Consider the following 25,487-nt stretch of genomic DNA (forward strand, 5'->3'; position numbering starts at 1 on the left):
TATCGTACCTGGTCTGTAGCCTCCTCCTCCTGCTCCACCAAGGAAGCTCTGGAGTGGGCCATACTTGGCTGCTTTGGCTGCGAAAAAAGTTAGACCACAAAAGCACCTGTGATTAACATTATTTTTTTTTACAGTGTTGGCAAGTAATATCCTGAACAACTCTAATGTGTTTTTCTAACCACACTGCACAGATGGGTAAACTTTATGGACATTTGTTGCTTGACCACTGCAGCCAAGAGCCCCAGCAAGCCTGGTGAGTCAGTTAGCATACGCTAACAGGTTGGCTAACAACAAACACTAACAGGTTGGCTGTCCGCATATGCTAGATACAGAGGGGCTATTGATATTCACTTGTGTTGCGACTGCAACAGATGCTCCAAATCAATAGTGTTAATGAATAATTCTTAGCTATTACAAATGTATTGATTTGAACTGCAGGTATCCTACAGTAGGTTGCAGGCTGTACTCAGAGGTGTGAGCAGTATGTGTGTAATATAATGGGAATACTACTTGATCTATGCACCATAAAGGGGCCTACATTGATAACAAGTAATAATTTATGATACTGTATTAGCACAGATAATTGGCAATAGCACATCATTTGGCATAATGTAGATTAGACATTTAGACCATTCTTGTGATAAGTGAAAACATGTGAAAGATTTAAATAGTTTTAAATAGTTATATAAAAACCCATGTGAGTGTAAGTCTTATCTACTAAAAGTAATAAGAGCTAAGATATAGCTGAAAAAGTGGATTCCAATTAGTCAAGAACATATGCTGGGTAATTTCTCCCCTGGCAGTGCCAGTATACAGTTGTGGGCTCCTAGCAAACATATGCGCTGACAGAGAAGGCTGGTGGGAGGAGCTATAGGAGGATGGGCTCATTGCAAATACTGGAATGGATTAAATGGAATGGTATCAAACACTCCGTTCCATATACGTATATTCCATTCCAGCCATTACAATGAGCCCATCTTCCTATAGCTCTTCCCACCAGCCTCCTCTGGCGCAGCACTACAGAAACAGACTGACAGTGACTGTTGTGAATTTATTTTAGGTTAATATCCCAAAGATTTCCACGCAATATCAGCACAGCACTACTGGAGTAGCACATCAAATCCTCTAAATCCTGACCTGTCATAGGTTTTATTAAACTAGCTGAGAAAAACCTGCCTTGCTTTTTGAAACATAATCCCACCGTCAGTAATCTTCCCTGTGCTCAGGAAAATTCAGATTATCAGACTCCACTAGGCATTGGTTGGTACACCATCTGCACTGACAAGTACTCACTGTTCTATCACCCCCCCCCCCCCCCATCCTCTCATTCTAATCTCATCCAAATAATCTTACGTGATGTCATCCTCCACTAAGAACTGACTGATTATAATAAAATAGGAAATGTACCAGGTGTAAGAGAAAATCTGAAAATTTCAAGCAAATCTTTCCCCCTTGCACTGGCTGTGTGGTGTAACGTTTGGCTGAATAGGACAACAGTTACTTTTCAAGAGGCGAAAGAAGGAAGACACCAGTACCTTGTTGAGGAGTCAGTGGTGCCGTCTGGCCTGCTCCATATGCTCCTAGTAAACAGACAACGTTTAAACTTAAGAAAAAGCATTTGGAGTTTGGAAGGAATGAGATGATTTTTGCTAAGGGCGATTCATGTTTAAAATAGCACAATGTAGTAGAATCTTCAAAAACTTTGATCAGAGAGTTTTTAGATAGAGGGTGAGAGAGCTAAAGACCCTTTCTTCATTGTGCATTGGAACACACAAAGCAACCAAAACACACTTGGTCAGATAGATAACCAATGGAAAGTGCCTGTGTTTTAGTGAGTCATGAACTAGAATGATCAGTATGGGACTTTCTCAGTCAAAACAGGTATAGTCATAAACACACTATCAATCTGATTAGGAAACAGCAGACATCACATAATCACAAGGGGAATTTCCCCATGTAATGATGACGTGCTTTGGAATTTATGTAAGACAAAATGTAGAGACTTTTCAAGAAAGTGCGATTATGTTTGAGCATTATCTGATAGAGTAACAACCACATGCTTTTACTAATACTGCAATAGCAAAATACCATGTTTTGGTCTCATTACTGTCTTTGTAAACAAATAGTAAAAAATAAATAGATATATAGTAAACAAGCACACTGCAAGGGTAAAGCGTTCACTGATGCCAGAAATAACATTCATCACCTGTATCTGTTTTGTCAGTAAACAGTCTGCATTTCAGACTAGACAGGAATATGCAGCAGAGCTCATTAAGTCATCCAAAAACCAATTCATTATTCCCAAGGGAGGTCACACCATTAAGACCTCCTGAATTAAATCATTATTTTTAATCATGTCAAATGTAATTAATTGGAAATGAACGGTATTTATATGTTAAAAGAAAAAAAGCTACCAATAGAGATTTGGTTCATTTCAAATATAATGCTAGACATCATCATCATGTTGCCAGACAAAAGTCATTGACAATTCAAGTTAACTCTATGTCATCAGTAATAATAGGAATTGGGACTTTTACATTTTAAGTTGTAAATTGAGGAGGTTACCAGGAGTGTTTGATGTTTTCTGTGTGTGGCCAATATTTGCACCCTGGTAGTAAAACATTAATACCTGATTTGCATGGTCAGAGTAGCTATCGAATTCACAGAAGCTACAGCAAAAGTGAGAGTAATTAGCAACTAGGGACTACGCTAAGAGAGAGAGAGAGAGAGAGAGAGAGAGAGAGAGAGAGAGAGAGAGACAGAGAGAGACCAACATTTCAAACACCACCACAATCAAAAAACAATGATGATTATTTCCATAACCATTTAAGTGCTCAGAGTACCCAATGTTCCCCCTCAATTAATTTAATTGGGGGAAACTAAAACAGGTATGGGGAAGTTGGCTGTTCCTTTCAATTGTCTCTAGATCAGTTCCCTTCTCTCTTTCTCTGGTTAGCTCTAATAGGAAAGCAACAGGCCTGAGGGTTGTCTGTCTGTCGTTCTGGGTTACTTGTCTGTCGACAATTCGGCTTTAGTCCACTTCCTGATCCAGGCAGAAACAGGGGGTAGTCATGGGCAGTGAAAGATCCACCAGCACTCTGAGTCAGGTTGAATTTTTGCTTTTTGCTTTTATATTTTGTATTTACAGTTCAGCTGGAAATGTAGAGAGGGAGACAGATAGTAGGGGCATAGACAGAGGGTGGCTGAGACAAGGCTCAAACCCCTGTTGCCAGTGGGCATATGTGGTCAGGATAATAGGTTAGGTTTAATTGACAGCTATTCTTTTGATGGTTCTGTTGAGGGGCTAGTCTATTTGACCTTGAAATAACTGTTGGCGACTATTTCTTTGTATTAAACTCAGTTTTGCAAAATTACGTCAAGTCTGTCAGAAGTCTAAACTTACGGCCAATCGACACTTTTCTACATTTACTGTAAGTGAATGATTGGGGCATGCTTACAAAGGGGAACTCAAAGTGAATGCCCTTGCTTCCGCTATCTTTACTGGATAGTAAAGATGAACAAATACAATAAATCGAACACATCTATCAAATTTGGTTCAAACCACAAGCTCTTTTTGTTCTACTTTTATCTTTATAGTTCCTGGGTCACAACATCCCATTCTCTGTAAAAAGCTATAACAGCTAAAAACTGTTTTTCTCCTTTTCCCTTTGTCTCTCTAGATGATAAATGGCTCTGTGCTGTTGTCTCTGTGGTAGTTGTGTCACGCCCTGGTCTTAGTATTTTGTGTTTTCTTATTCATTTGGTCAGGCCAGGGTGTGACATGGGTTTTGTATGTGGTGTGTTTTGTCTTGAGGTTTTTGTTAGTTATTGGGTTTGTATTATAGTAGGGGTATCTAGCATAGTCTATGGCTGTCTGGAGTGGTTCTCAATCAGAGGCAGGTGTTTATCGTTGTCTCTGATTGGGAACCATATTTAGGCAGCCATATTCTTTGAGTGTTTTGTGGGTGATTGTTCCTGTCTCTGTGTTTGTTTGCACCAGATAGGCTGTATAGGTTTTCGTGGTACGTTTGTTGTTTTTTTCATCGTCATTAAACATGTATCAAGAATACCACTCTGTGTTTTGGTCCTCCTCACCTTCACCTCAAGAAAACCGTTACAAGTTGCCACTAATAAATGGCTCTGTGCTGTTGTCTCTGTGGTAGTTGCCACTGATAAATTGCTCTGTGCTGTTGTCTCTGTGGTAGTTGCCACTGATAAATGGCTCTGTGCTGTTGTCTCTGTGGTAGTTGCCACTGATAAATGGCTCTGTGCTGTTGTCTCTGTGTTAGTTGCCACTGATAAATGGCACCGTCAGTGTTCACGATGATCCTTGGGGTTCACAATACAAAACATGCTCCTGAGAGGAAATAACCTTTATGGAAAATGACCCCCCCCCCCCACACACACACTATACATAAGAGATACTGTAACAACAACCCCATGTTTATGTACACATAGTGCATCTGATTATCACATATAGCGGTTATACACGTTACCCGGGTAGGCTTGCTGTGGGTAGCCGCCACCTTGCTGTGGGTAGCCCCGTTGTTGTGGGTAGCCACCTCCGTAATTTGGGACCGCACCAGCACCTGCAAGGGTAACACAGCAAAACTTAACAAAACAACAACACACAACAACACTACTTATACTGTATACATTGTATATACTGGTCTACATTTAGACAGGGTTACATACCCTACTGCAGCTTTGGTCTCAGACTTAACTTAAGCATGGCTTTTTCCTCAACAATCAATGGCCGAGCCCAGAACACAACCAGTCAAATTACAACATACAGCATGAACTGAGAGGTAGCATCAGGTCATTTGCATTGTGTATGCATATTTACCAGGCCAGTGTGTTTATTCAAACTATTTAGCTACAGTATTTATCAAAAGGCTAATGGTGCTGAATTCTCCTTGGGTAACAACATTTGCATACAGTATTAGCAAAGTTGTACCATATGTGATAGCATGTGAAACAGGCAATATGTTGTACTGTGGGGTGCTCTGCTCTCTGTGTCAGGGAATATTTGACCAATGGTTGGTGGATAATAGCCTGCAGGCATTCACTAGTCACTATCCGTGGAGCCTGAGGCAGAGAGCAGTCTCTCCACTGCTGGACCAGCGTGATAACATTCATCCCGAACAGCGAGGGAGAGGAGGAGAGGAGAGGATGCTGAAAGTTCCACAACTTTGGTGATACACTTCCAAGTATAATCCTGAACATAGTCAAAACCCTGCCAATGTGTCAACATAATCCTAACCATATGAAGACGTGATATGTGCCATGCTAGTCTTGCGATGTCTGACTTGTCAGAGAAGTCTTTTCATCACAGTGTTTTGACAGTGAGTCTTAGTGAGGTGACACTGTCCTGCTACTTATGTGTGTGCATTTTTACCAGTTTATGAACATGAGGATGAAACCTCACAGTTAACTACAGTAAACTACAGAAACTACAGCAGGACAGTCAGTCTCACCTGGATTATAACCAGCACCACCAGCACCCAGGTTACCATAACCTATTGAACAGGAGAGAGTGGAGCATTACTGAAGAGTTGAGATATAGTTGAACGATTTTCAAATACTATTTGAACCCAGGTCTGCTGTTGAATATGGCTAAGCTGTAGGCAGGAACATCTTGTATACAATGATGGAATCCTACTTCCCCTGGCAGAGCTCACGCAGTACTGTTATGGGCAGAATAGAACGACTCTCCAGAGGTCTGTGCTGCTAGCTCTAAACCGTCACACTTTGATGTTGCAAAAACCGTTACAAACTAACTCGGCCTCTGACGGTAATCAGTCTCCACTGGGAGTCTCCACTGGTTTCTTCTATGTCTTGCCCTACAGTACTGTACCCTGGGGGATCCAGTGTCTGGAGTTGATATGACTCAATGATCAACATTTCTTACTACTTTTACGATAACTCTACTCCAAAATAAAGATAACATCACTGTGCTATGTTGTTCATATGAGTTAGATTGGATAAGTAAGACTAAAACGTGTAATTAGTACAAAGCTGGGCTTTAAGTGTCAGGGTTTTTACCTGGGGGTTTGGGTGCTTTTTGACCTGCTCCTGCCCCTGTTCCCAGACCAACACCAGCAGGATACCTCGCACCTGAAACATGAGACTGGATTAGTTCTCCAATAGCCTCATGCCATGCCTCTAGTGGGTGAGACTAGTCCTCCACTAAGAACATGGTTGACATTTCACACACTAGGTACAGTTGAAGTCGGAAGTTTAAATACACTTAGATTGGAGTCATTAAAACTCATTTTTCAACCACTCCACAAATGTCGTGTTAACAAACTATAGTTTTGGCAAGTCGGTTAGGATATCGACTTTGTGCATGACACAAGTAATTTTTTCAACAATTGTTTACAGACAGATTATTTCACTTAAAATTCACTGTATCACAATTTCAGTGGGTCAGAAGTTTACATACACTAAGTTGACTGTGCCTTTAAACAGCTTGGAAAATTCCAGAAAATGATGTCATGGCTTTAAAAGCTTCTGATAGGCTAATTGACATCATTTGAGTCAATTGGAGGTGTACCCGTGGATGTATTTCAAGGCCTACCTTCAAACTCAGTGCTTTTTTGCTTGACATTATGGGAAAATCAAAAGAAATCAGCCAAGACCTCAGAAAAAAAAAAGTTAAAATAATCACAAGTCTGGTTCATCCTTGGGAGCAATTTCCAAACGCCCGAAGGTACCACATTCATCTGTACAAACAATAGTACGCAAGTATAAACACCATGGGACCACGGAGCCGTCATACCGCTCAGGAAGGAGACACGTTCTGTATCCTAGAGATGAACGAACTTTGGTGCGAAAAGTGCAAATCAATCCCAAAACAACAGCAAAGGACCTTGTGAAGATGCTGAAGGAAATGGGTACAAAAGTATCTATATCCACAGTAAAACAAGTCCTATATCGACATAACCTGAAAGGCCGCTCAGCAAGGAAGAAGCCACTGCTCCAAAACCAGCATAAAAAAGCCAGACTATGGTTTACAACTGCACATGGGGACAAAGATTGTACTTTTTGGAGAAATGTCCTCTGATGAAACACAAATAGAACTGTTTGGCCATAATGACCATAATGTTTGGAGGAAAAAGGGGGAGGCTTGTAAGCTGAAGAACACCATCCCAACCGTGAAGCATGGGGGTGGCAGCATCATGTTGTGGGGGTGCTTTGCTGCAGGAGGGACTGGTGCACTTCACAAAATAGATGGCGTCCTGAGGATGGAAAATGATGTGGATATATTGAAGCAACATCTCAAGACATCAGTCAGGAAGTTAAAGCTTGGTCCTAAATGGGTCATCCAAATGAACAATGACCCCAAGTATACTTCCAAAGTTGTGGCAAAATGGCTTAAGGACAACAAAGTCATGGTATTGCAGTAGCATTCACAAAGCCCTGACCTCAATCCTATAGAACATTTGTGGGCAGAACTGGAAAAGCATGTGCGAGCAAGGAGGCCTACAAACCTGACTCAGTTACACCAGCTCTGTCAGGAGGAATGGGCCAAAATTCACCCAACTTATTGTGGGAAGCTTGTAGAAAGCTACCCGAAAAGTTTGACCCAACTTAAACAATTTAAAGGCAATGCTACCAAATACTAATTGAGTGTATGTAAACTTCTGACCCACTGGGAATGTGATGAAAGAAATAAAAACTGAAATAAAAAAAGATCTCTACTATTGTTCTGACATTTCACATTCTTAAAATAAAGTGGTGATCCTAACTGACCTAAGACAGGGAATTTTTACTGGTGTTAAATGTCAGGAATTGTGAAAAACTGAGTTTAAATGTATTTGGCTAAGGTGTCTGTAAACTTCCGACTTCAACTGTAGTTATTAGCTACTAGTTATTACAGTATCTGTAGCTTTATATAATCAGCAACTGTTGATGACAGTTGAACCTATCTAGCTACACTAGGCAGTTAAGGACAAGCCATTTCCCCGGCTATGGTCAAGCTTTGTGTTGTTACAAAGCTACAACCGCATAACTTGTAGCTTTGTAACTGTTTGAGGGGAAATGAGAGTTTCAGCGGTTTGGTTTGGAAAGGGTGTTTCTAGCTCAGTTGGCAATGGGGTTTCAGACACACAGTCCCTTTGGCATCTCATTCCTGGCTCTGGTGTCTGTCACAGTCACCGCTCCTATCGCCACATTGGTCACAGGAAGTGCAAGCCAATGACATTTCCTGGACAATGGTCACTCTGAGAGGCCAGAGTGAGGTAAAAGGGAATACAATATTGAGCTGGCCTGCTTCTCCTCTCTCATACGTACCCTGTCCCTGTCCATAACCACCTTGACCATAACCATACGGGTATCCCCCTGAATCATGGTGGAAAGAAAAACAGTTTTATTCCTGACGTGATGACCTCATTGTGTAGGGAATACCAGAGATTTATGTTGCCAGATTTACAGTGCATTTGGAAAGTTTTCAGACCCCTTGACTTTTTCCACATTTTGTTCCAGTATGTTACAGCCTTATTCTAAAATGAATTCAATTGATTTCTCCCCTCATCAATCTACACAAAATACCCCATAATGGCAAAGCAAAAACAGTTTTTTTCAAAATTGTTGCAAACGTATAAAAAAATAAAAAACGGAAATATTACATATTCAGACCCTTTAATCAGTACTTTGTTGAAGCTCCTTTGGCAGCGATTAGAGCCTCAAGTCTTTTTGGGTATGACGCTACAAGCTTGGCACACCTCTACAGTATTTGATGAGTTTCTCCCATTATTCTCTGCAGATCCTCTCAAGCTTTGTCAGGTTTAATGGGGAGTGTACCTGCACAGTTATTTTCAGGTCTTTCCAGAGATGTTCGATCGGGTTCAAGTCCGGGCTCTAGCTGGGCCACTCAAAGACATTCAGAGACTTGTCCCGAAGCCACTCCTACGTTGTCTTGGCTGTGTGCTTAGGGTCGTTGATGCTGCCACCACCATGCTTCACCATAGGGATGGTGCCCGGTTTCCTCCAGAAGTGACGCTTGACATTCAGGCCAAAGTGTTCAATCTTGGTTTCATCATACCAGAGAATCTTGTTTCTCATGGTCTGAGAGTCCTTTAGGTGCTTTTTGGCAAATGTGCCTTTTACTGAGGAGTGGCTTCGGTCTGGCTACTCTACCATAAACACTTGATTGGTGGAGTGCTGCAGAGATGGTAGTCCTTTTGGAAGGTTCTCCCATCTCCACATAGGAACTCTAGAGCTCTCTCAGTGACCATCGGGTTCTTGGTCACCTCCCTTCTCCCCTGATTGCTCAGTTTGGCCGGACGGCCAGCTCTAGAAGAGTCTTGGTGGTTGCAAACTTTTTCCATTTAAGAATGATGGAGGCTACTGTTTTCTGGGGACCTTCAATGCTGCAGAAATGTTTTGGTACCCTTCCCCAGATTTGTGCCCCGACACAAACGAACACGAACTCTATGGACAATTCCCTGGACCTCATGGCTTGGTTTTTGCTCTGACATGCACTGTCAACTGTGGGACCTTATATAGACAGATGTTTGCCTTTCCAAATCATGTCCAATCATTTGAATTTACCACAGATAGACTCCAATCAAGTTGTAGAAACATCTCAAGGATAATCAATGGAAACAGGATGCACCTGGGCTCAATTTCGAATCTCATAGCAAAGGGTCTGAATATGTAAATAAGATATTTACGTATAAAACTAAAAAACGTATAAGGTTTTATAGTTTTAATAAATGTGCAAACATTTCTAAAAACCTGTTTTTGTGTTGTCATTATGGAGCATTGTGTGTAGATTGATGAGGAAATAAAGGTATTTAATACATTGATTTTAAGGCTATAACGTAACAAAATGTGGAAAAGGGGAAGGGGTCTGAATACTTTCCGAATGCCCTGTATGTAACACAATGTTATATAGAGTTGATCTGAGGTTAGGGAGTATGGAGTTACAGTAAGACATTATTGAACTTATGGGATGGGGTTTAACTCAACATGTCTCTTTGTACGGCTCCATTATGGGGACATTGTGGATGTTGACTCAGTTACACAGAAAGCTTGCTTATTTCCTAAGACGCGTACGAAACTGATCCCATACCTACACCACCACCGGCTCCAGTAAGAGGAATACCTGCTCCTCCAGCCACACCGCCTGCTCCTCCCACAACTACAGGAGAGATACAAAACACAGTGAGTGAGATTATATACAGTGATCTCCAAAAGTATTGGGACATTGACACATAGTTTGTCGTTTTGACTCTGTACTCCAGCACTTTGGATTTGAAATGATACAACGACAATGAGGTCAAAGTGCAGACTGTCAGCTTTAATTTGATTTTTTATCCATTAAGGTAAACGGTTCAGAAATTACAGCACTTTTTGTACATAGTCCCCCCATTTTAGAAGACCAAAAGTATTGGGACAAATTCACTTATATGTGTATTAAAGTAGTCAAATGTTTAGTTTTTGGTCCCATACTCCTAGAATACAATGATTACATCAAGCTTGCGACTCTACAAACTGTTGGAAGCATTTTCTGTTTTTTTGGTTGTGTTTCAGATTATTTTGTGTGCAATAGAAATTCATTGTAAATAATGTATTGTGTAATTTTGGAGTCACTTTTATTGAAAATAAGAATACTTTGTAGAGTTTGTAGAGTCACAAGCTTGATGTAATCATTGCATGCTATGAATATGGGACCAAATAGTAAACCTTTGTCTACTTTGAATACACATAAGTGAATTTGTCCCAATACTTTGGTCCCCTAATGTACATACACAAAGTGCTGCCATTTCTAAATGGTTCACCCAATTATGATGAAAATACCCTCAAATTAAAGCTGGCAGTCTGCACTTTGTATCATGTCAAACCCAAAGTGCTGGGGTACAGAGACAAAACAACAAAACATTTGTACTTTTGGAGCTCACTGTACTGTAGCTACATCTTCGATCAACACTTCTTATGACACAGTCATGCACTGACACACACCTGGAGGTTTCAGGGGCTTGGCTCCAGGAAGTTGTCCAGCTCCTGCTCCGTATGGAGCTGAGGAAATACAGAGATCATAAATGTAATCCGCACAGCCTATTTTTACTCTCTACTCCACAGTGACTGTAATGCCACAGTGACTGTATCACCAGGGATACGGAAATGTATTGAGATTAATGGACAAATACCTGAATAAAACAATTACAGTGATGGGGATTTAGTCTGAGTAGAAAGTAACCTAAGGCCACACATGGTCTTTGTGAATTAAGTTTGAGACTCCATTACAATGATGCAGATAGGGAAATTGGCTTACTTCCATAGCCTCCTCCATAGGGATATCCACCTGCACCTGTGGAGCAATATATGCCATTAAAACCCTGTGGACATAACATATGGTCGGGTGTGGGGCTGGAAGGGATGCCACTACTGTAGTGTACCATCAAAGCTGTGGGATGGGACACTGATCTGAGATGGAATTATGAATGATGGTGGAGAGGACTATACAGTACTGCTAACTACAGTACCTCCTGTCTATGCTGAATGTCACACACAAGCTTTATTGTCCTAGCTCTATCAACAATAATCTCTTCAACATGACCTTGTGATTTGATAGTGAAGACCTACAAACTGTGTGAAGCTTTTAAAGTGATGACATAAGAGGTATACTGTGAGGTCAGCCTAGAGGTCAGAGTTCATGATCTAGTACATCTGGTACAGTTCAAACTAGTGTTTGTTGTTTTCTTTCTTTGCCTATAATACTAGTTTTAAGAGGATGTGGTGGAGTGGCCTTCTATCCCCTCCTCCTCTCCCCTCCTCTCACCTCCTCCTCTCCCCTCCTATCCTCTCCTCCTCTCCCCTCCTCTCACCTCCTCCTCTCCCCTCCTATCCTCCCCTCCTCTCCCCTCCTCTCACCTCCTCCTCTCCCCTCCTATCCTCCCCTCCTCTCCCCTCCTCTCACCTCCTCCTCTCCTGTCTCATACATACCCTGTCCATGACCATACGGGAGTCGTCCTGCTGAATCATGATGGAAAGAAAAGCAGCTTTATTCCTGACAAGGGAGCACCAGCGAGTGGCTCCGTCAGGTCATGTAGCTAGCATACTAATTCCAATAAAGTTAGCCGACCCCTGCTTATATAATAAACTTTAATATCCTTTCAACATGTCAAAATATTACACAGCTTATCCCTGGCCTGGCCATACAATCCTAATTTTGATCAGATCTTTGATGCATTAATTTACAGAGGAGGGGCCTGATACTGCTGTCCATTGCATATGAATCAGTCCTATGAGTAATTGATGTGAATAAATCCTATTATTGATTAATGTAAAGAATGAGTCATGTTCCATCATTAAATCAGCATATCATAATGTATGATTAAATCAGCATATCACTCATAATGTGTGTAGTGGATTGATGAATTCTGCCTGTATAAAATACTGAATGGTGCAAGGATCTGTATTATCTGTATTATTTCCTGCAATATATGGATCAAGCCAAGGTCACATCTCAGTGAAGTCATACAGTAGTTTGAAATAAAAACAGAGATGTGTGTGTGTTTGTGTGTGTGTGTTTAAGCAGAGTGTGTCTGCTGCTAGTGCAGTGATAAGGTTGTGGTTTGCTCTTCTCCTCTCTCATACATACCCTGTCCATAACCACCATACGGGTATCCCCCTATCATGACGACAAAGAAAAGCAGCTTATTTCCTGACATGATGACCTCATCACCAGGGGACGCCAATGAATGGCTCAGTCAAAGAATGTTAGTTAAGACAATAAATGAGAACATCCTAATGCAGATTCAGTCATGCAAGGCCTTTCAGGTTTAAGACTTCAGACATTCATTTTGCGCTCTCATCTAGTTTAAGATTTGTTGGCCAATAATCATACATGGGCCTTCATTTTATGTTGTAGTCCAAATATGTATTTAAATGCTCAACAGAAATGGTTCACAAAAAATATGTACATGTAGGCCTGAATTGTTTTCTTTTTGCCTCTAGTGAAGGAGATACCCAGCTAGCTGAGACAGAGAGAACATATTCAACACATTCACAGGAGTTCAGGCAGGTTCACCCTAAAGCTTTACCTCATAAGGCAGGGGTTTCAAAAAATGCACATAACAAACATGTGAATGTATAAGGATGACTGCATCCACATGTCTAGATTCGGTCTATTCTTTTATATTACACGTCCCAACAGCACCTTATACGGCGTAGTACATCACTGGTGCAAAGCTACCTGCCATCTAGGACCTCTATATCAGGCGGTGTCAGAGGAAAGCCCAAATAATTGCCAAAAACTCCAGCCACCCTAGTCATAGACTGTTCTCTCTGCTACTGCACGGCAAGCAATACCAGAGCGCCAAGTCTAGGTCCAAAACAGCTTCTTAACAGCTTCTATCCCCAATCAAATGGCTACCCGGACTATTTGCATTGTCCCCACCCCCATTTTTACACTGCTGCTACTCTCTGTTTATTATCCATGTATAATCACTTTACCTCTACCTACATGTACTTTTACCTCAATTACCTCGACTAACCTGTGTATATACTCGCTACTGTTATTTTATTGTTGATCCTTAATTATTTGTTATTTTTCTATTTCTCTTATTTTTTATTTGTATTTTTATTTTACTTTTTGTATTTTATTGTATTGTACTTTATTTTTTACTTCAGTTTATTTGAGTAAATAGATTCTTAGCACTTACTGTATTTTTCTTACTGCATTGTTGGTTAAGGGCTTGTAAGTAAACACTTCACTGTAAGGTCTACCTGTTGTATTCGGCGCATGTGACAATTAACATTTGATTTGATTTCTAAAGGTCCAAGACTACTAGCAAATATATCTGCACCTTTTACCTTTTACAATATGCTGTTGACTTGTACTTATCTCTGTATATCTTTAATCAATATGACTGTCTTGCAATGGCTAACACATTTTAGGTATGTCAACAAAAATTGTGGCCTGGGTCAGCATTATTCATATATGATATATTACCATGGAATCATAATTCCTTTTAGTAGCAGTCTAGTCTTAATTGGATGTTTTGGTGCATTAGACCAGTGAAAAGGGCTGATGCTGCTGTTCATTGTGTGTAAACAACTCCTGCTACTGACTTACTGTACGTAAAGAAGGTAATAACATCCTTACCTGACCAATAACTAAGCATATTATTCCGAATCGTGTGTATGAGGGTTGGTACATCACTACTACATGAATGTGCATAGGGGTTAATACATCTTATATAGGCATGTAAAAGTGTTCAATCACATTATTGGATGGGTTATGGATCTGAGTTGATGGTATCAATTTGAAGTAAACAACCAGTGCTGTAATACTACTGCAATAATATAGTGTTAGTAGGGTTTCAGAATGCTTACCTGCACCAGGCGGTTTAGGAGCTTTGCCACCTGCTCCGACACCCACACCTGTAAATAATATAAAGTCGAGCGGTTAGAGCTTTGGGGCAGAAACCGAAAGGTCGCTAGTTTGAATCCCCGAGGCGACAATGTAAAATATCTGCCAATGTGCCCTCCAGCCCTAATTGCTCCAGTGTCGCCGTTGATAATGGCTGACCATGGCATTGACCCCACTCTCCAAGGGTGTCTCAGGGGGAGTTGGGATATGCAAAAAACACATTTCCAATTCACACGTGTCTATAATGCACATGTGAAATAGGACAAATATAAACACCCACCAAATTATTATTATTATTGCAATTTCCGTTTGCAACTGGAAACAAACTATTTAACAGCATTGCCTGCAGGAGTTTGTCGCCACCATGTGGCCAAACAATGTCACATACTCTGCTCCTTATAGTCCCCACTATTGAGACACCTAACCTCCAGGCTGCTGTACTCCAGTAGCAACTACATGAGAAGTATTTGAAAGAAAAACAATACATTTGAACCCAGGTCTGCTATGGTGGACACAACACTCACCAGGCTGAGCTGGGCCTGTACCAGCTGGAAACAAAGTGACACGTCTTTAACACACAGTTACAGAGGCATATATGTTCTAAGTAATGATACATCAAAACCCCTACTAATGTTTGACTGTACAGTGAATGCAAAAATAATCACAGGTCATGAACAATGAAGGTGAGCTGACAGTAAAGCCATCTAATATTGCTCTTCAAAGATAAGATAAGAAGAAAATATAAGAAAGTACAGAAAGTTTGATAGGTACAAGTAGGACACCATTTTTATGCAGAAGGAATTTTACGCTGTCAAGAGTATCTTTTTCAATGACTTACCACTAGGTTGAAGAACCCCAGCACCAACTGTGAAGGCAATCAGGTAAATTATTACCAGTTGGGTCATAATTATGACAGTTATAAAAGTTACTCCAAAATAGAATAACTTACCACTCAAAAAAATAAAATAAAATGTTCAGTGATTCTAATGACATATGTTGCAAAACTATTGAATATAAAGTATAATTGATGTTGGCTTCCTAAAAAAAATACAACAACTGTTCTGCAGTGGTAATGGTCTAATACATACCTCCTGGTAATCCTGTGGCACCTGCAGCAAACCAACAGAAAGTTAATCAATGACGTGGTATACTTATACTATGCATTTCCATGGAAATGAACAATAAAGTACTGTATCAAAGTACTCTATCCGAGATGCAACCAGACAGAGAGAAAATCAAACAGAATGAAATACCGTAAAGCTACACAAATGTTAGTTTCCCTACTGTGAAGAACACATCTAAAGCAGGGGCTCCAAACATATGTGCTGAAAGAATGACACAGTAATATGTACTTTTGTGTCCAATGTTCTCATATATATTTTTTCGAACAATGTGGTATTTAGAATACAGTACTGTAAGTAAACATCAGGTAATAGCAAGGATATGATCCCCTGCTGTAGAAGATAGAGGGAGATAGGACTTTAACTATCAAGGAGAAAGGGTGAGTGCATACAGTACGTATCTACAGGGATATCAGGCACAATCTTCATCGGAGCAATCTTTATTGTGGAGGAGAAGCTTGTCACAATACAGTCTCATACCAGTAACATTCAAGTATAAGTCAATCATGTATTGACAAGTGTCAGATTCATTTTATTTGTTAAAAAGCAAGGGAGGGAAGAGAGAGCAGAAATAGGAGACATTTCAAGCGTAGCGAGCTGCAAAGTTAGTTGGGGGACAGAGAGGCGGAGCGTTTTAAGAGGACAAACTACGTCTAGAAAATACATTGGCATCACATTATTTTGTCAACATCCACATGAGCATTACTTTACATTCCTCTACATTTTTTTTTTTAGCAGGAGGCCAAAACACTACAATGTTTTCACAAAGGAATCTAACAGAATCAACCGCTAACAACTGTCATATGGATTGAATGTTTATCAAAAGCCAATAAGTAATCGCATCAAATGTTATGAAATGCTTATGTAAGGAATTGTAAAGAACACATGTGTATACTACACTCTTCAAATGAAGTGTAACTATGTCCTTAGTCAGAAATGGTTTTATCATGCAAACACAGACAGCAGCAAGTCTTACTGGGCTCTGGCTTTGGGGCCTCTGTGGCCTGTGTGCCAATAGGTGTGGGATCTGCCAAAAGACAACAGGTTCCAGTTTCATCCATTGCAGTTGAAAACTAGCATAGAGCAGAAGCCATTATGGGGATCCTTGGCACTGCCATGGCAGGAGGGGATGGGGTAAGCTCCAGCTCCAGGTGGTGAATAGCTATTGGATCATACAATGACACTAAAGGGGACAGCACTAGCAGAACAGATATTAAGCTGTCTCTTGTTTGAGGGTCTTGGGAGAAGAGAGGGGGGCAAAGAGGTTTGGGGTTTGGGAGAAGAGAGGGGGGCAAAGAGGTTTGGGGTTTGGGAGGAGATAGGGGGGCAAAGAGGTTTGGGGTTTGGGAGGAGAGAGGGGGGCAAATAGGTTTGGGGTTTGGGAGGAGATAGGGCAGGGGACTGGCTTGCGTGATACTGCCATTGCTGTTTGATACACCTGCAGTGGAGCGCAGTTAGCCAGACAGCAGTGGTAGTGGTAGAGGAGGGGGGAGTTAGATAGGATGCTAAGCCTGTGTCTGTAGGCCGTTGATGTCCTGCTGAGGCCTGCTGGAAAAGTCTGATGGGGTTTTGTCAGGTTATACAGTACATTAAACAAAAAGGAAAACTTGCATTATAATCAGTCTCTATTATTGAATAAAAAATATATTTGTATGGCATTCTGTGGCACAGTAATTACTGCTTTTTTAACAGCTCTGTAAAATACAGTGTATATTTAAAATACAGTAACTCAGGGGTTCTCAAAAGGGGGTTTGAGGTACTGCAGGGGTCCACGGACAGATTATAATTATGATTTTTTTTTTACACATATTTTTTATTAATATTATTAACAACAACATATTAAACTAATTTTGGCCAAGGGATCCGTGGAATAAGTTTAGAAGGTGTCATACAATACAATACAATGTAATATTATTAATCTACAATGTATGTTCTTAACCTGGCGCAACATGGGCCTGTCAGGCTCACATGGATATTGGTATCCACAGTTCTCTGCCAATTACCAATCTTTTTACATGATACTTTTTGTATTCCCCCCAAATTGTTTTAACATAACTGCACTGTAATTTAAGCTTTAAAACTGTAAAGTTTTCTCTCTGCCCCATGACAAAATGTGTAGAATTGCAGGAAAATGTTCCTTCCCAGGGTCCGAGACTTGGTTCATCCGGCCATGCACTGCCAACGTCTTAGTTTACTACACTCCTTGGATGCTATTTTAACTCACTCGAGCTTTGTTATTATGATGAGGGGGTCTCTGATGAGTTTTCTGTCACAAAAAGGGTCCCTGAAAAGTTTGAGAACCGCTGCAGTAAATAACACTTACTCTGTAGCTTTTGATATACAGTATTTGCACTGATCAATGAGAAAACAGTTTAATTAAATCCAAAGTCTTGTTGAGTGCAAAACACCTGTTATGGGTCATAGTGTCACATTAGGAACTTTGTGGATTTTCTTTCAACCCTTCATTTTGGACCTAGTTGTGTAGTACTAGGAATGATCCTGAAGGAACTATCTAGGCTAGGAAAAATAAACCTAGCAAGAATCAAAGGTGAAACTAGTATCCATTTACCTGGTTTGCCTGCGATAGGTATCCCTGTGCCCACTGGTAAGTCAGTGCGCTCAATGGCAGTTCCTCCAACACCACCACCCACGCCCACACCTGGACTTGGAGTCGCTGCTGGCGCTGGCACACCTTCTCCACCGATGCCCACCCCGTTTGGCTTACCTGTGGGCAGGTTGGAACATAATCTCTTGAGCTATGGTGAAAATCTTGATTCAGCTAACAAGAGATATTAGGTACTGTACAGAGACCGCACAGAACAGACAAACAATATTGTTCTTCCACTGGTCTGCATTACCTAGACTAAAAGTTATGACAGAACAAGAGAGGCTCTTACCATATTTAGCAGCTTTGGCCGCGGGATCATATCCTGCAATCACAAGCATCACATCATTTATATTTTCACTGTATTCTGAATCACCTTGATATCTCACAGAAAGACAGACCAGACCGTGATGCTGTTGGAGCTCTTTCTGATGTCTTTACTATTCACACACATCCTCTGACGTACCTCCAGCTCCTACTCCACCCTGTACTCCTCCTGCTCCTAAGCCTGTTCCTACACCTCCTGAGACTCCTGCGTAGAGGTTCACAAGGAAATTATATGATTTCAAAACCAGAGATGTGAGCATGAATTCAACTGATGTACAAATTCTGATGTTGCTGTTTTGAGTGATCTTACCATATTTAGCAGCTTTGGCTGCAGCGGGATTATATCCACCAGCCCCAGTTACAGCCCCTCCTCCTCCTCCTAGTAATCCTCCTCCTGGTAATCCTCCTGCTCCTCCAGCTCCTATTCCTGCTCCTGCACCTCCGGGGACTCCTGTGGTAGAGGGCCACAAGAAAACAATTGGATTTTTAATGAATGTCCAGCTTCAGAACTGCCAAAGATACAGTAGACTTGTCACACCACGACTTAAGATAGACGTAAATTCAACCAATGTACCAATAATGAATGAGATTGATTGTTTTGAGTGATCTTACCATATTTAGCAGCTTTGGCCGCAGCAGGGTTATATCCTCCAGCCCCTGGTACCCCTCCTCCTGCTCCTCCAAGTCCTCCAGCCCCTGGTAACCCTCCTCCTGCTCCTCCAAGTCCTCCAGCTCCTAGGCCTGCTCCTGCACCTCCTGGAACTCCTGTGGTGGAGGGTCACAAGAAAATTATAGTTAGTTAAAAGTAGACAGAAGTTTAACTCTGTTGCTGTTTTGAGTGTTTTTTCTTACCATATTTAGCAGCTTTGGCCGCAGCAGGATTATGTCCTGACATGCAAAAAGTTAATAAATGAAAGACATCATCCCTGATTTATGAACTCACTAAAACAATTGGGGGGCGGTTAGGAGAATGCCCAATGAAAATGTTTTCTATTCCAGGATAAGTCTTCATCTCTGTCTAGGAAGCTACCCTTTACAGAGATCAACATAATGTGTAGCATATAGTACAGTACATTTACAGGGCAAAGCCAAAACGGACTCACCTCCATATCCAGCCCCGGGTACCCCTCCTGCTCTCCCGGCCACGCCAGCTCCTCCTGGAACTCCTACAGATCAGGCTCGGGATGTTATTATTTGGTGGTTTAAACAACATGTCATATCTAATGGTTGCTTCTTTGAAACCCAGTGGGAAAAAATGTCATTTATTTAGGGGGTTTGGCACCACCAATGGTGTATCAATACAGTATATTAATACAACGGTTAGGCAGTACATTTTTCAAAATCATGGAGAGGATAAAATACCATATTTAGCAGCTTTGGCAGCAGCGGCAGCCCCTCCTGCTGGTACCCCTCCATATCCTCCATAGCCTGCAATACAAAACAAATAGCAACGTTTATAAATGACCTCATAAATGGTTTGATAAGACAGACCAAAGCTCCCCAATCATAACCAACAGTATTAACTCTTCCAGATTACATTAGATTTCAACTTCTGTGCAAACCTCCATATCCTGGTCCAGCCCCAGTCCCTGGCCCTCCTCCTGCTCCTCCTAGGCCGGCTACTCCAGCTCCTAGGCCGGCTACTCCAGCTCCTGGGACCACAAGAACAAATTGTTATTATTTTGAAATAATGTCTCCATTCAGAACTGCCTAAGATACAGTATACTCTTCTTCTTCTTACCATATTTAGCAGCTTTGGCCGCAGCAGGATTATATCCTGAAATGTAAAAAAAGAATAAATTAAAAACATCACTCTTGCATCCCAAGCCTCATGATACAGTAGTATTACTAACACTAGTTTATGCTATCAATTCATGATATTACAGTATATCGAGTTGGCATCATTAGAAACGTACCTCCAGCTCCTGCCCCTCCTGCTGCCCCTCCATATCCCCCATAGCCTGTCAGTCAAAACATAGAACATCATCAACCAAGTGGCACTATAAGGCAATGTACCCCACTTTACCTTAAAACCAAACCCTCTGATCAAACACACTAACTCCACAGCTTAAACCTATATATAAAGCCAACTCTACCCCTATGCAAAGTTTACAAACTACATATAGATGTATTGTACATAGGAACAAATACATATTGTATGTGTGAACACTGCCTTTACTTCCACTCCTCCCCTTCCTTTGGTATACGTACTCCCAGGCCTGGGATATCCTCCAGCAGGCACACCCCCATATCCACCCCCTGGCCCACCAGCAGCCCCCTGACCTATAACACAGGAGACACGTCATGAGCAGACACACAGTAGTACTGTAAAACATTGACAGAAATGTGAATTTTTCTTACCATATTTAGCAGCTTTGGCTGCAGCAGGATTATATCCTCCAGCCCCAGGGACAACCCCTGCTCCTCCTCCAGGTACTCCCTGTATTCCTCCTGCTCCTCCAAGTCCTCCTGCTCCCAGGCCTGTTCCTACACCTCCTTGAACTCCTATGTGTTCACATGGAAATTATCTGATTTTAAAACCTGAAATGTCAGCATGAATTCAACCAATGTACCAACTCTGATGTTGCTGTTTTGAGTGATTTTTCTACCATATTTAGCAGCTTTGGCTGCAGCGGGATTATATCCTCCAGCCCAAGGTACACCCCCCCCTCCTCCAAGTCCTCCAGCTCCTAGACCTGCTCCTGCACCTCCTGGAACTCCTGTTGTAGAGAAAAATGATTGTATTTAAAAGTCATGTATACCATAAACCAACACTGAATGAGACTGGCCTTGTGTTTTTAGTAATATTACCATATTTAGCAGCTTTGGCTGCAGCGGGATTATATCCTAAAGCCCCAGGTACACCCCCTGCTCCTCCTCCAGGTACTCCTCCTGCTCCTGCACCTCCGGGGACTCCTGAGGTAGAAAACATCAAGATTTTGTTGTTAAGTCATGGCTAACTTAACAATTGAAAAGATACAGTAGACTTGTCACTTTTCTTCTTTGCCATATTTAGCAGCTTTGGCAGCAGCAGGATTATACCCTACAAATAAATTAATTAATAGATTTAAAAAAAGATTTTCAAAGTCACACTTTCCAAGCCACATAATGCAGAAGCATACAAAACAGTGTGAATGGATTGGAGAAGTCAAGCATCATGACTGACCTCCAGCCCCAGCTCCTCCTGCTGGTACCCCTCCTGTTCCTCCAAGACCTCCAGCTCCTAGGCCTGCCCCTGCACCTCCTGGGACCCCTATGGTCGAGGGAAAAAAACAAACATTGGATTTCAAATTCAACTATTGCATCAACACTGAATGAGTCTGGCCTGATATGGAGTGATTTTCTTACCGTATTTAGCAGCTTTGGCAGCGGCAGCAGGATTGTATCCTGAAATACAAAACAATGACAATAATTCAAAACATCACTCCTGACTTGGATAATATAACAAAACTGCATTTCCAGCTCCATATCCTGAAATGTAATAAGATCATGAGATATAAATATCACTTTAGATAATCCTGTTGCCAAGCACTGGTTTATACTATCGATTCATTAAAATTGTTATAAGCCTTAGACCATGATGAGATACCTCCACCTCCAGCCCCTGGTACCCCTCCTCCTGCTCCTCCAAGTCCTCCAGCTCCTAGGCCTGCTCCTGCACCTCCTGGTATTCCTATGGTGGAGGGTCACAAGAAAAATATCAGCATAAATTAAGCAATGCACCAACACTGAATGAGCCTGAAGTTGTTTCAAATGTGGTTTTCTTACCATATTTAGCGGCTTTGGTGGCAGGGTTGTATCCTAAAATAAAAAATAATTAAATTAACTTACATCATCCTTCCTGGCTTGAATAGCAACATTCAACTGCATTTCTAGCCCCATAAAGTAGCAGCAGACAGCACAGAGTGTCTGGAGGGTAGAAATGACTGTACATCTTAATGATTCAAATGAACTTGATCATGAACATTTGTCTTACCATGAATTTCTGAGTCTCCTCAAGCAGTAGTTTATGCTATGAATGAATTCATGAAATTGCTACAAGCGTAAGATACTTTAGTGCAATAATTAGATAAGGTACCTCCAGCCCCTGGAAAAGTCCCTGCTCCCCCAAATCCAGCACTCCCTGGAACACCTATAGGGAGGGTAACATCCATACAGTATATTACGCTATACAACATGATAATTTCTATTATTAAAAAAGACTAGTGTGAGTTGGAGCTAACTAAGCCAAAGAATGAAGCCCTTCGGTGATGGTGTGTTAACAGCATTGTAAAGTCTGTGGCCTGGGCAGCTTTGGGATGTTTTGGTTAGTTATCCTCACCATAATAGGGAGGCCTGGCTCCCGCTCCATAGCCTGTTCAGAGATGATGAAAATGGTAATGGTGTTAAGATATCTGCTACATGGAGTTTAAAGCTGCAGTGCCAATCCAGGTTAGTGCACTTGATAGAAGTCAAGACAATACAGAATTCTAATGCATATACAATGATGTCTACACGCAAAATGCACTGATTACCAACTCTCAGGTTGGGGTCTGCTTGAGCAAGGCACATCACCTTCATGCAGAGCCCAGTAGCTGGGATAATGTACAGTGGGGTACATAATTGTTGGCACTCTTGATAAAGATGAGCAAAAAAGACTATTAAATAAATAACACAAATACTGAGCTATATTGTATGCTCCAAAAAATTGTGGAATTATATTGATATTAATACAATTGACAATTGACCACCAGTGGTGGGCTTGGCATCGAAAAATGGAACTTAAGCTTGGCCGTAAGTGGATCTTCCATCAAGACAATAATCCTAAACAGACATCAACATCAACAAAGAAATGGTTAATTGTCCCCAAAATCAATATTTTGCCCTGGCCATCTCAGTCTCCGGACTGGTGGAATGGAATAAGATCCCTCCCAATGTCCAATCTCAGAAAATATTTCAGACAAAGGCTCAGTGTCGTTATCCTCGCAAGAACACTCTGAGCAATTGTATTAATATAAAATAATATAATTGCCCCATTGTTTTGAGAGCATAGGTCAATAATTGCATTGTTTATTCAGTTTTTTTTGCTCATCTTTATCAAGGGTGCCAATAATTTTGGACATGACTGTACTTTAGTTTAAGCTATAGCTAGGAAAACATACTGTAGTAGAGGTGTGTAGTATGTTCCTCCATTCAGAGGTGTTTAACCTACCTCCAGCTCCCCCTAACCCTGCGCCTGCTCCTCCTGGAACTGCTGTGGGGGAGGGTGACATGAAAACAAGGGTTGGTTAAAAGTGGACAGACATTTCAGCATGAGCTAAAACCAATGTACCAACTCTGATGTTGCTGTTACGGGTGATGTTTCTTACCATATTTAGCGGCTTTGGCCGCAGCAGGATTATATCCTGAAATGTAAAAAGTGAATTCATTAAAAAGGAAATTCCGCCAAGCCATTACAGTAGACATAGAGTAGAGTCACTACATGACATCCTGCACCCCAATGGTGCTCCTTACTGTACCTCCAGCCCCAGCTCCTGGTACTCCTCCTACTCCTCCTGCAACTGATCCAGCACCTGGAAGACCGCCTGCACCTCCTCCAGGGAGTCCTGTGTAGAGAGACACAAGAAAACCATTGGATTTCAGAAGCATGTCTAAATTCAGATATTTAACAGTGGAACTAAATTAGTTAACAGTATGAATTCAATCAATGTACCAATTCTGATGTTGCTGTTTTGAGTGATTATTTACCATATTTAGCTGCTTTGGCCGCTGCGGGATTATATCCTAAAATGCAAAAAGTTAATCACTCGTGATTTTTATAGTCTAAAAATGATTAAAGATTTTTTGTTTACAAAAAAAAATTACTAGTTTACAATATCATACCTGAATAAAGTCCTTAATCTACACAGTAAAGAGCAGCACCACTGAGATGAGATTAGTGATAAATGTGTAGTATACTTTTAGGCTCACCTGCAGCCCCAGGTACACCTCCCCCTCCTAGTACCCCTCCTGGTACTCCTCCAAGTCCTCCAGCTCCTAGGCCTGCTCCTGCACCCCCTGGAACTCCTGTGTGGCAAGACAAGACAAGACAAGACAAGACAAGACAAGAACAGTTAGTTAAAGGGATGATCTGCAGTTCAAACAATAACAAAGCAATCTAAAATGTATAGACAGCGCTACGGATGCAAGACTGACCATCCATGATATCAACATTATAGTTTTAACACTGTTTTGAGGCTATGCAGTATTTGTTTACAATAAAAAGGTTTACAAACAAAGGAGTAAAACACGTTTATTTTGGATTCTGATGGTACGACAGTTCAGCTGAACTAAGGAAGCATCTATATGTTATATTCTTCAGGAATATGTGGGTATAAACAGTATCATTAATTGATTAAAAAAAAATATGTAGCAACTGCTGTTTACCCCTTTAAATGTGAAAATAAAACATTTATGTACCACCACTTGTTTTGAGAGCTTTTTCATACCATATTTAGCAGCTTTGGCCGCAGCAGGGTTATATCCTGAAATGCAAAAGTTTATGCATTAGAAACCCAGATTTTTATAGTCAAACTGCAATCACAAAAAAATGTGGCAGAATTATGAACTAACTAAACTCACTGTAAGAGGTCTATCAGATTTTTAAATTGTACAGTTTCTTTCATATGTACCTCCAGTTCCTCCGGGTACCCCTCCAGGTACTCCTCCTGCTCCTCCTGCTACTGATCCAAGACCTGGGACGCCCCCTGCACCTCCTGGGACTCCTATGGTGGAGGGTCACAAGAAAACGACTCACATTCAGTCAAGTCTTACTATCTAAAACTCTGATATAGCTGTTCTGAGTGATCTTACCATATTTAGCAGCTTTGGCTGCAGCAGGATTATATCCTGAAACGTAAAAAAAATAAAAATAATCTGAACAGCTTTAGATAAACACTGTCAGTATAGACCACAAAAAGAGTGAAAAAGCTATATGTTTCATTTGTATCCTCTGAATATCTAGTGGTAGTAATGTTGCTGTCCTGCAGTAACTGTAGCTGTCCTGTCTAGTAGTTTTGTTTGGTGGTACTGT

The 25,487-nt window shown here is 41.2% G+C and overlaps 1 protein-coding gene across 34 annotated transcripts in view; it reads right to left on the minus strand.

Annotated features, from left to right (window-relative positions):
* Window positions 1-25,487, minus strand: part of LOC110503876 (elastin) — a 93,753-nt gene that overhangs the window by 1,690 nt on the left and 66,576 nt on the right. For 2 of the 34 annotated variants that reach the window (XM_021582453.2, XM_021582450.2), the window contains exons 19-63: window positions 25,268-25,303; window positions 25,087-25,179; window positions 24,904-24,939; window positions 24,386-24,481; window positions 24,164-24,199; window positions 23,935-24,021; window positions 23,785-23,820; window positions 23,628-23,669; window positions 22,758-22,790; window positions 22,515-22,568; window positions 22,205-22,237; window positions 22,026-22,109; window positions 21,785-21,823; window positions 21,603-21,689; window positions 21,248-21,352; window positions 21,046-21,156; window positions 20,798-20,941; window positions 20,648-20,719; window positions 20,353-20,397; window positions 20,178-20,213; window positions 19,999-20,088; window positions 19,799-19,864; window positions 19,540-19,602; window positions 19,289-19,324; window positions 19,049-19,201; window positions 18,747-18,887; window positions 18,576-18,641; window positions 18,402-18,434; window positions 18,074-18,229; window positions 16,481-16,531; window positions 15,472-15,492; window positions 15,222-15,248; window positions 14,908-14,931; window positions 14,347-14,394; window positions 12,611-12,640; window positions 11,953-11,982; window positions 11,282-11,317; window positions 10,969-11,025; window positions 10,079-10,147; window positions 8,296-8,343; window positions 6,046-6,117; window positions 5,478-5,519; window positions 4,497-4,589; window positions 1,536-1,580; window positions 9-77 (exon numbers count right to left, since the gene is read on the minus strand). In XM_021582453.2, the coding sequence (XP_021438128.2) occupies window positions 9-77; window positions 1,536-1,580; window positions 4,497-4,589; window positions 5,478-5,519; window positions 6,046-6,117; window positions 8,296-8,343; window positions 10,079-10,147; window positions 10,969-11,025; window positions 11,282-11,317; window positions 11,953-11,982; window positions 12,611-12,640; window positions 14,347-14,394; window positions 14,908-14,931; window positions 15,222-15,248; window positions 15,472-15,492; window positions 16,481-16,531; window positions 18,074-18,229; window positions 18,402-18,434; window positions 18,576-18,641; window positions 18,747-18,887; window positions 19,049-19,201; window positions 19,289-19,324; window positions 19,540-19,602; window positions 19,799-19,864; window positions 19,999-20,088; window positions 20,178-20,213; window positions 20,353-20,397; window positions 20,648-20,719; window positions 20,798-20,941; window positions 21,046-21,156; window positions 21,248-21,352; window positions 21,603-21,689; window positions 21,785-21,823; window positions 22,026-22,109; window positions 22,205-22,237; window positions 22,515-22,568; window positions 22,758-22,790; window positions 23,628-23,669; window positions 23,785-23,820; window positions 23,935-24,021; window positions 24,164-24,199; window positions 24,386-24,481; window positions 24,904-24,939; window positions 25,087-25,179; window positions 25,268-25,303 (2,871 nt within the window). The remainder of the gene's footprint in view (window positions 1-8; window positions 78-1,535; window positions 1,581-4,496; window positions 4,590-5,477; window positions 5,520-6,045; window positions 6,118-8,295; window positions 8,344-10,078; window positions 10,148-10,968; window positions 11,026-11,281; window positions 11,318-11,952; window positions 11,983-12,610; window positions 12,641-14,346; window positions 14,395-14,907; window positions 14,932-15,221; window positions 15,249-15,471; window positions 15,493-16,480; window positions 16,532-18,073; window positions 18,230-18,401; window positions 18,435-18,575; window positions 18,642-18,746; window positions 18,888-19,048; window positions 19,202-19,288; window positions 19,325-19,539; window positions 19,603-19,798; window positions 19,865-19,998; window positions 20,089-20,177; window positions 20,214-20,352; window positions 20,398-20,647; window positions 20,720-20,797; window positions 20,942-21,045; window positions 21,157-21,247; window positions 21,353-21,602; window positions 21,690-21,784; window positions 21,824-22,025; window positions 22,110-22,204; window positions 22,238-22,514; window positions 22,569-22,757; window positions 22,791-23,627; window positions 23,670-23,784; window positions 23,821-23,934; window positions 24,022-24,163; window positions 24,200-24,385; window positions 24,482-24,903; window positions 24,940-25,086; window positions 25,180-25,267; window positions 25,304-25,487) is intronic. The other 32 variants (XM_021582452.2, XM_036961270.1, XM_021582451.2 and 29 more) reach the window with 32 other exon arrangements.

The sequence above is a fragment of the Oncorhynchus mykiss genome, chromosome 24, assembly GCF_013265735.2.
Source record: "Oncorhynchus mykiss isolate Arlee chromosome 24, USDA_OmykA_1.1, whole genome shotgun sequence".
Lineage (NCBI taxonomy): Eukaryota > Metazoa > Chordata > Actinopteri > Salmoniformes > Salmonidae > Oncorhynchus > Oncorhynchus mykiss.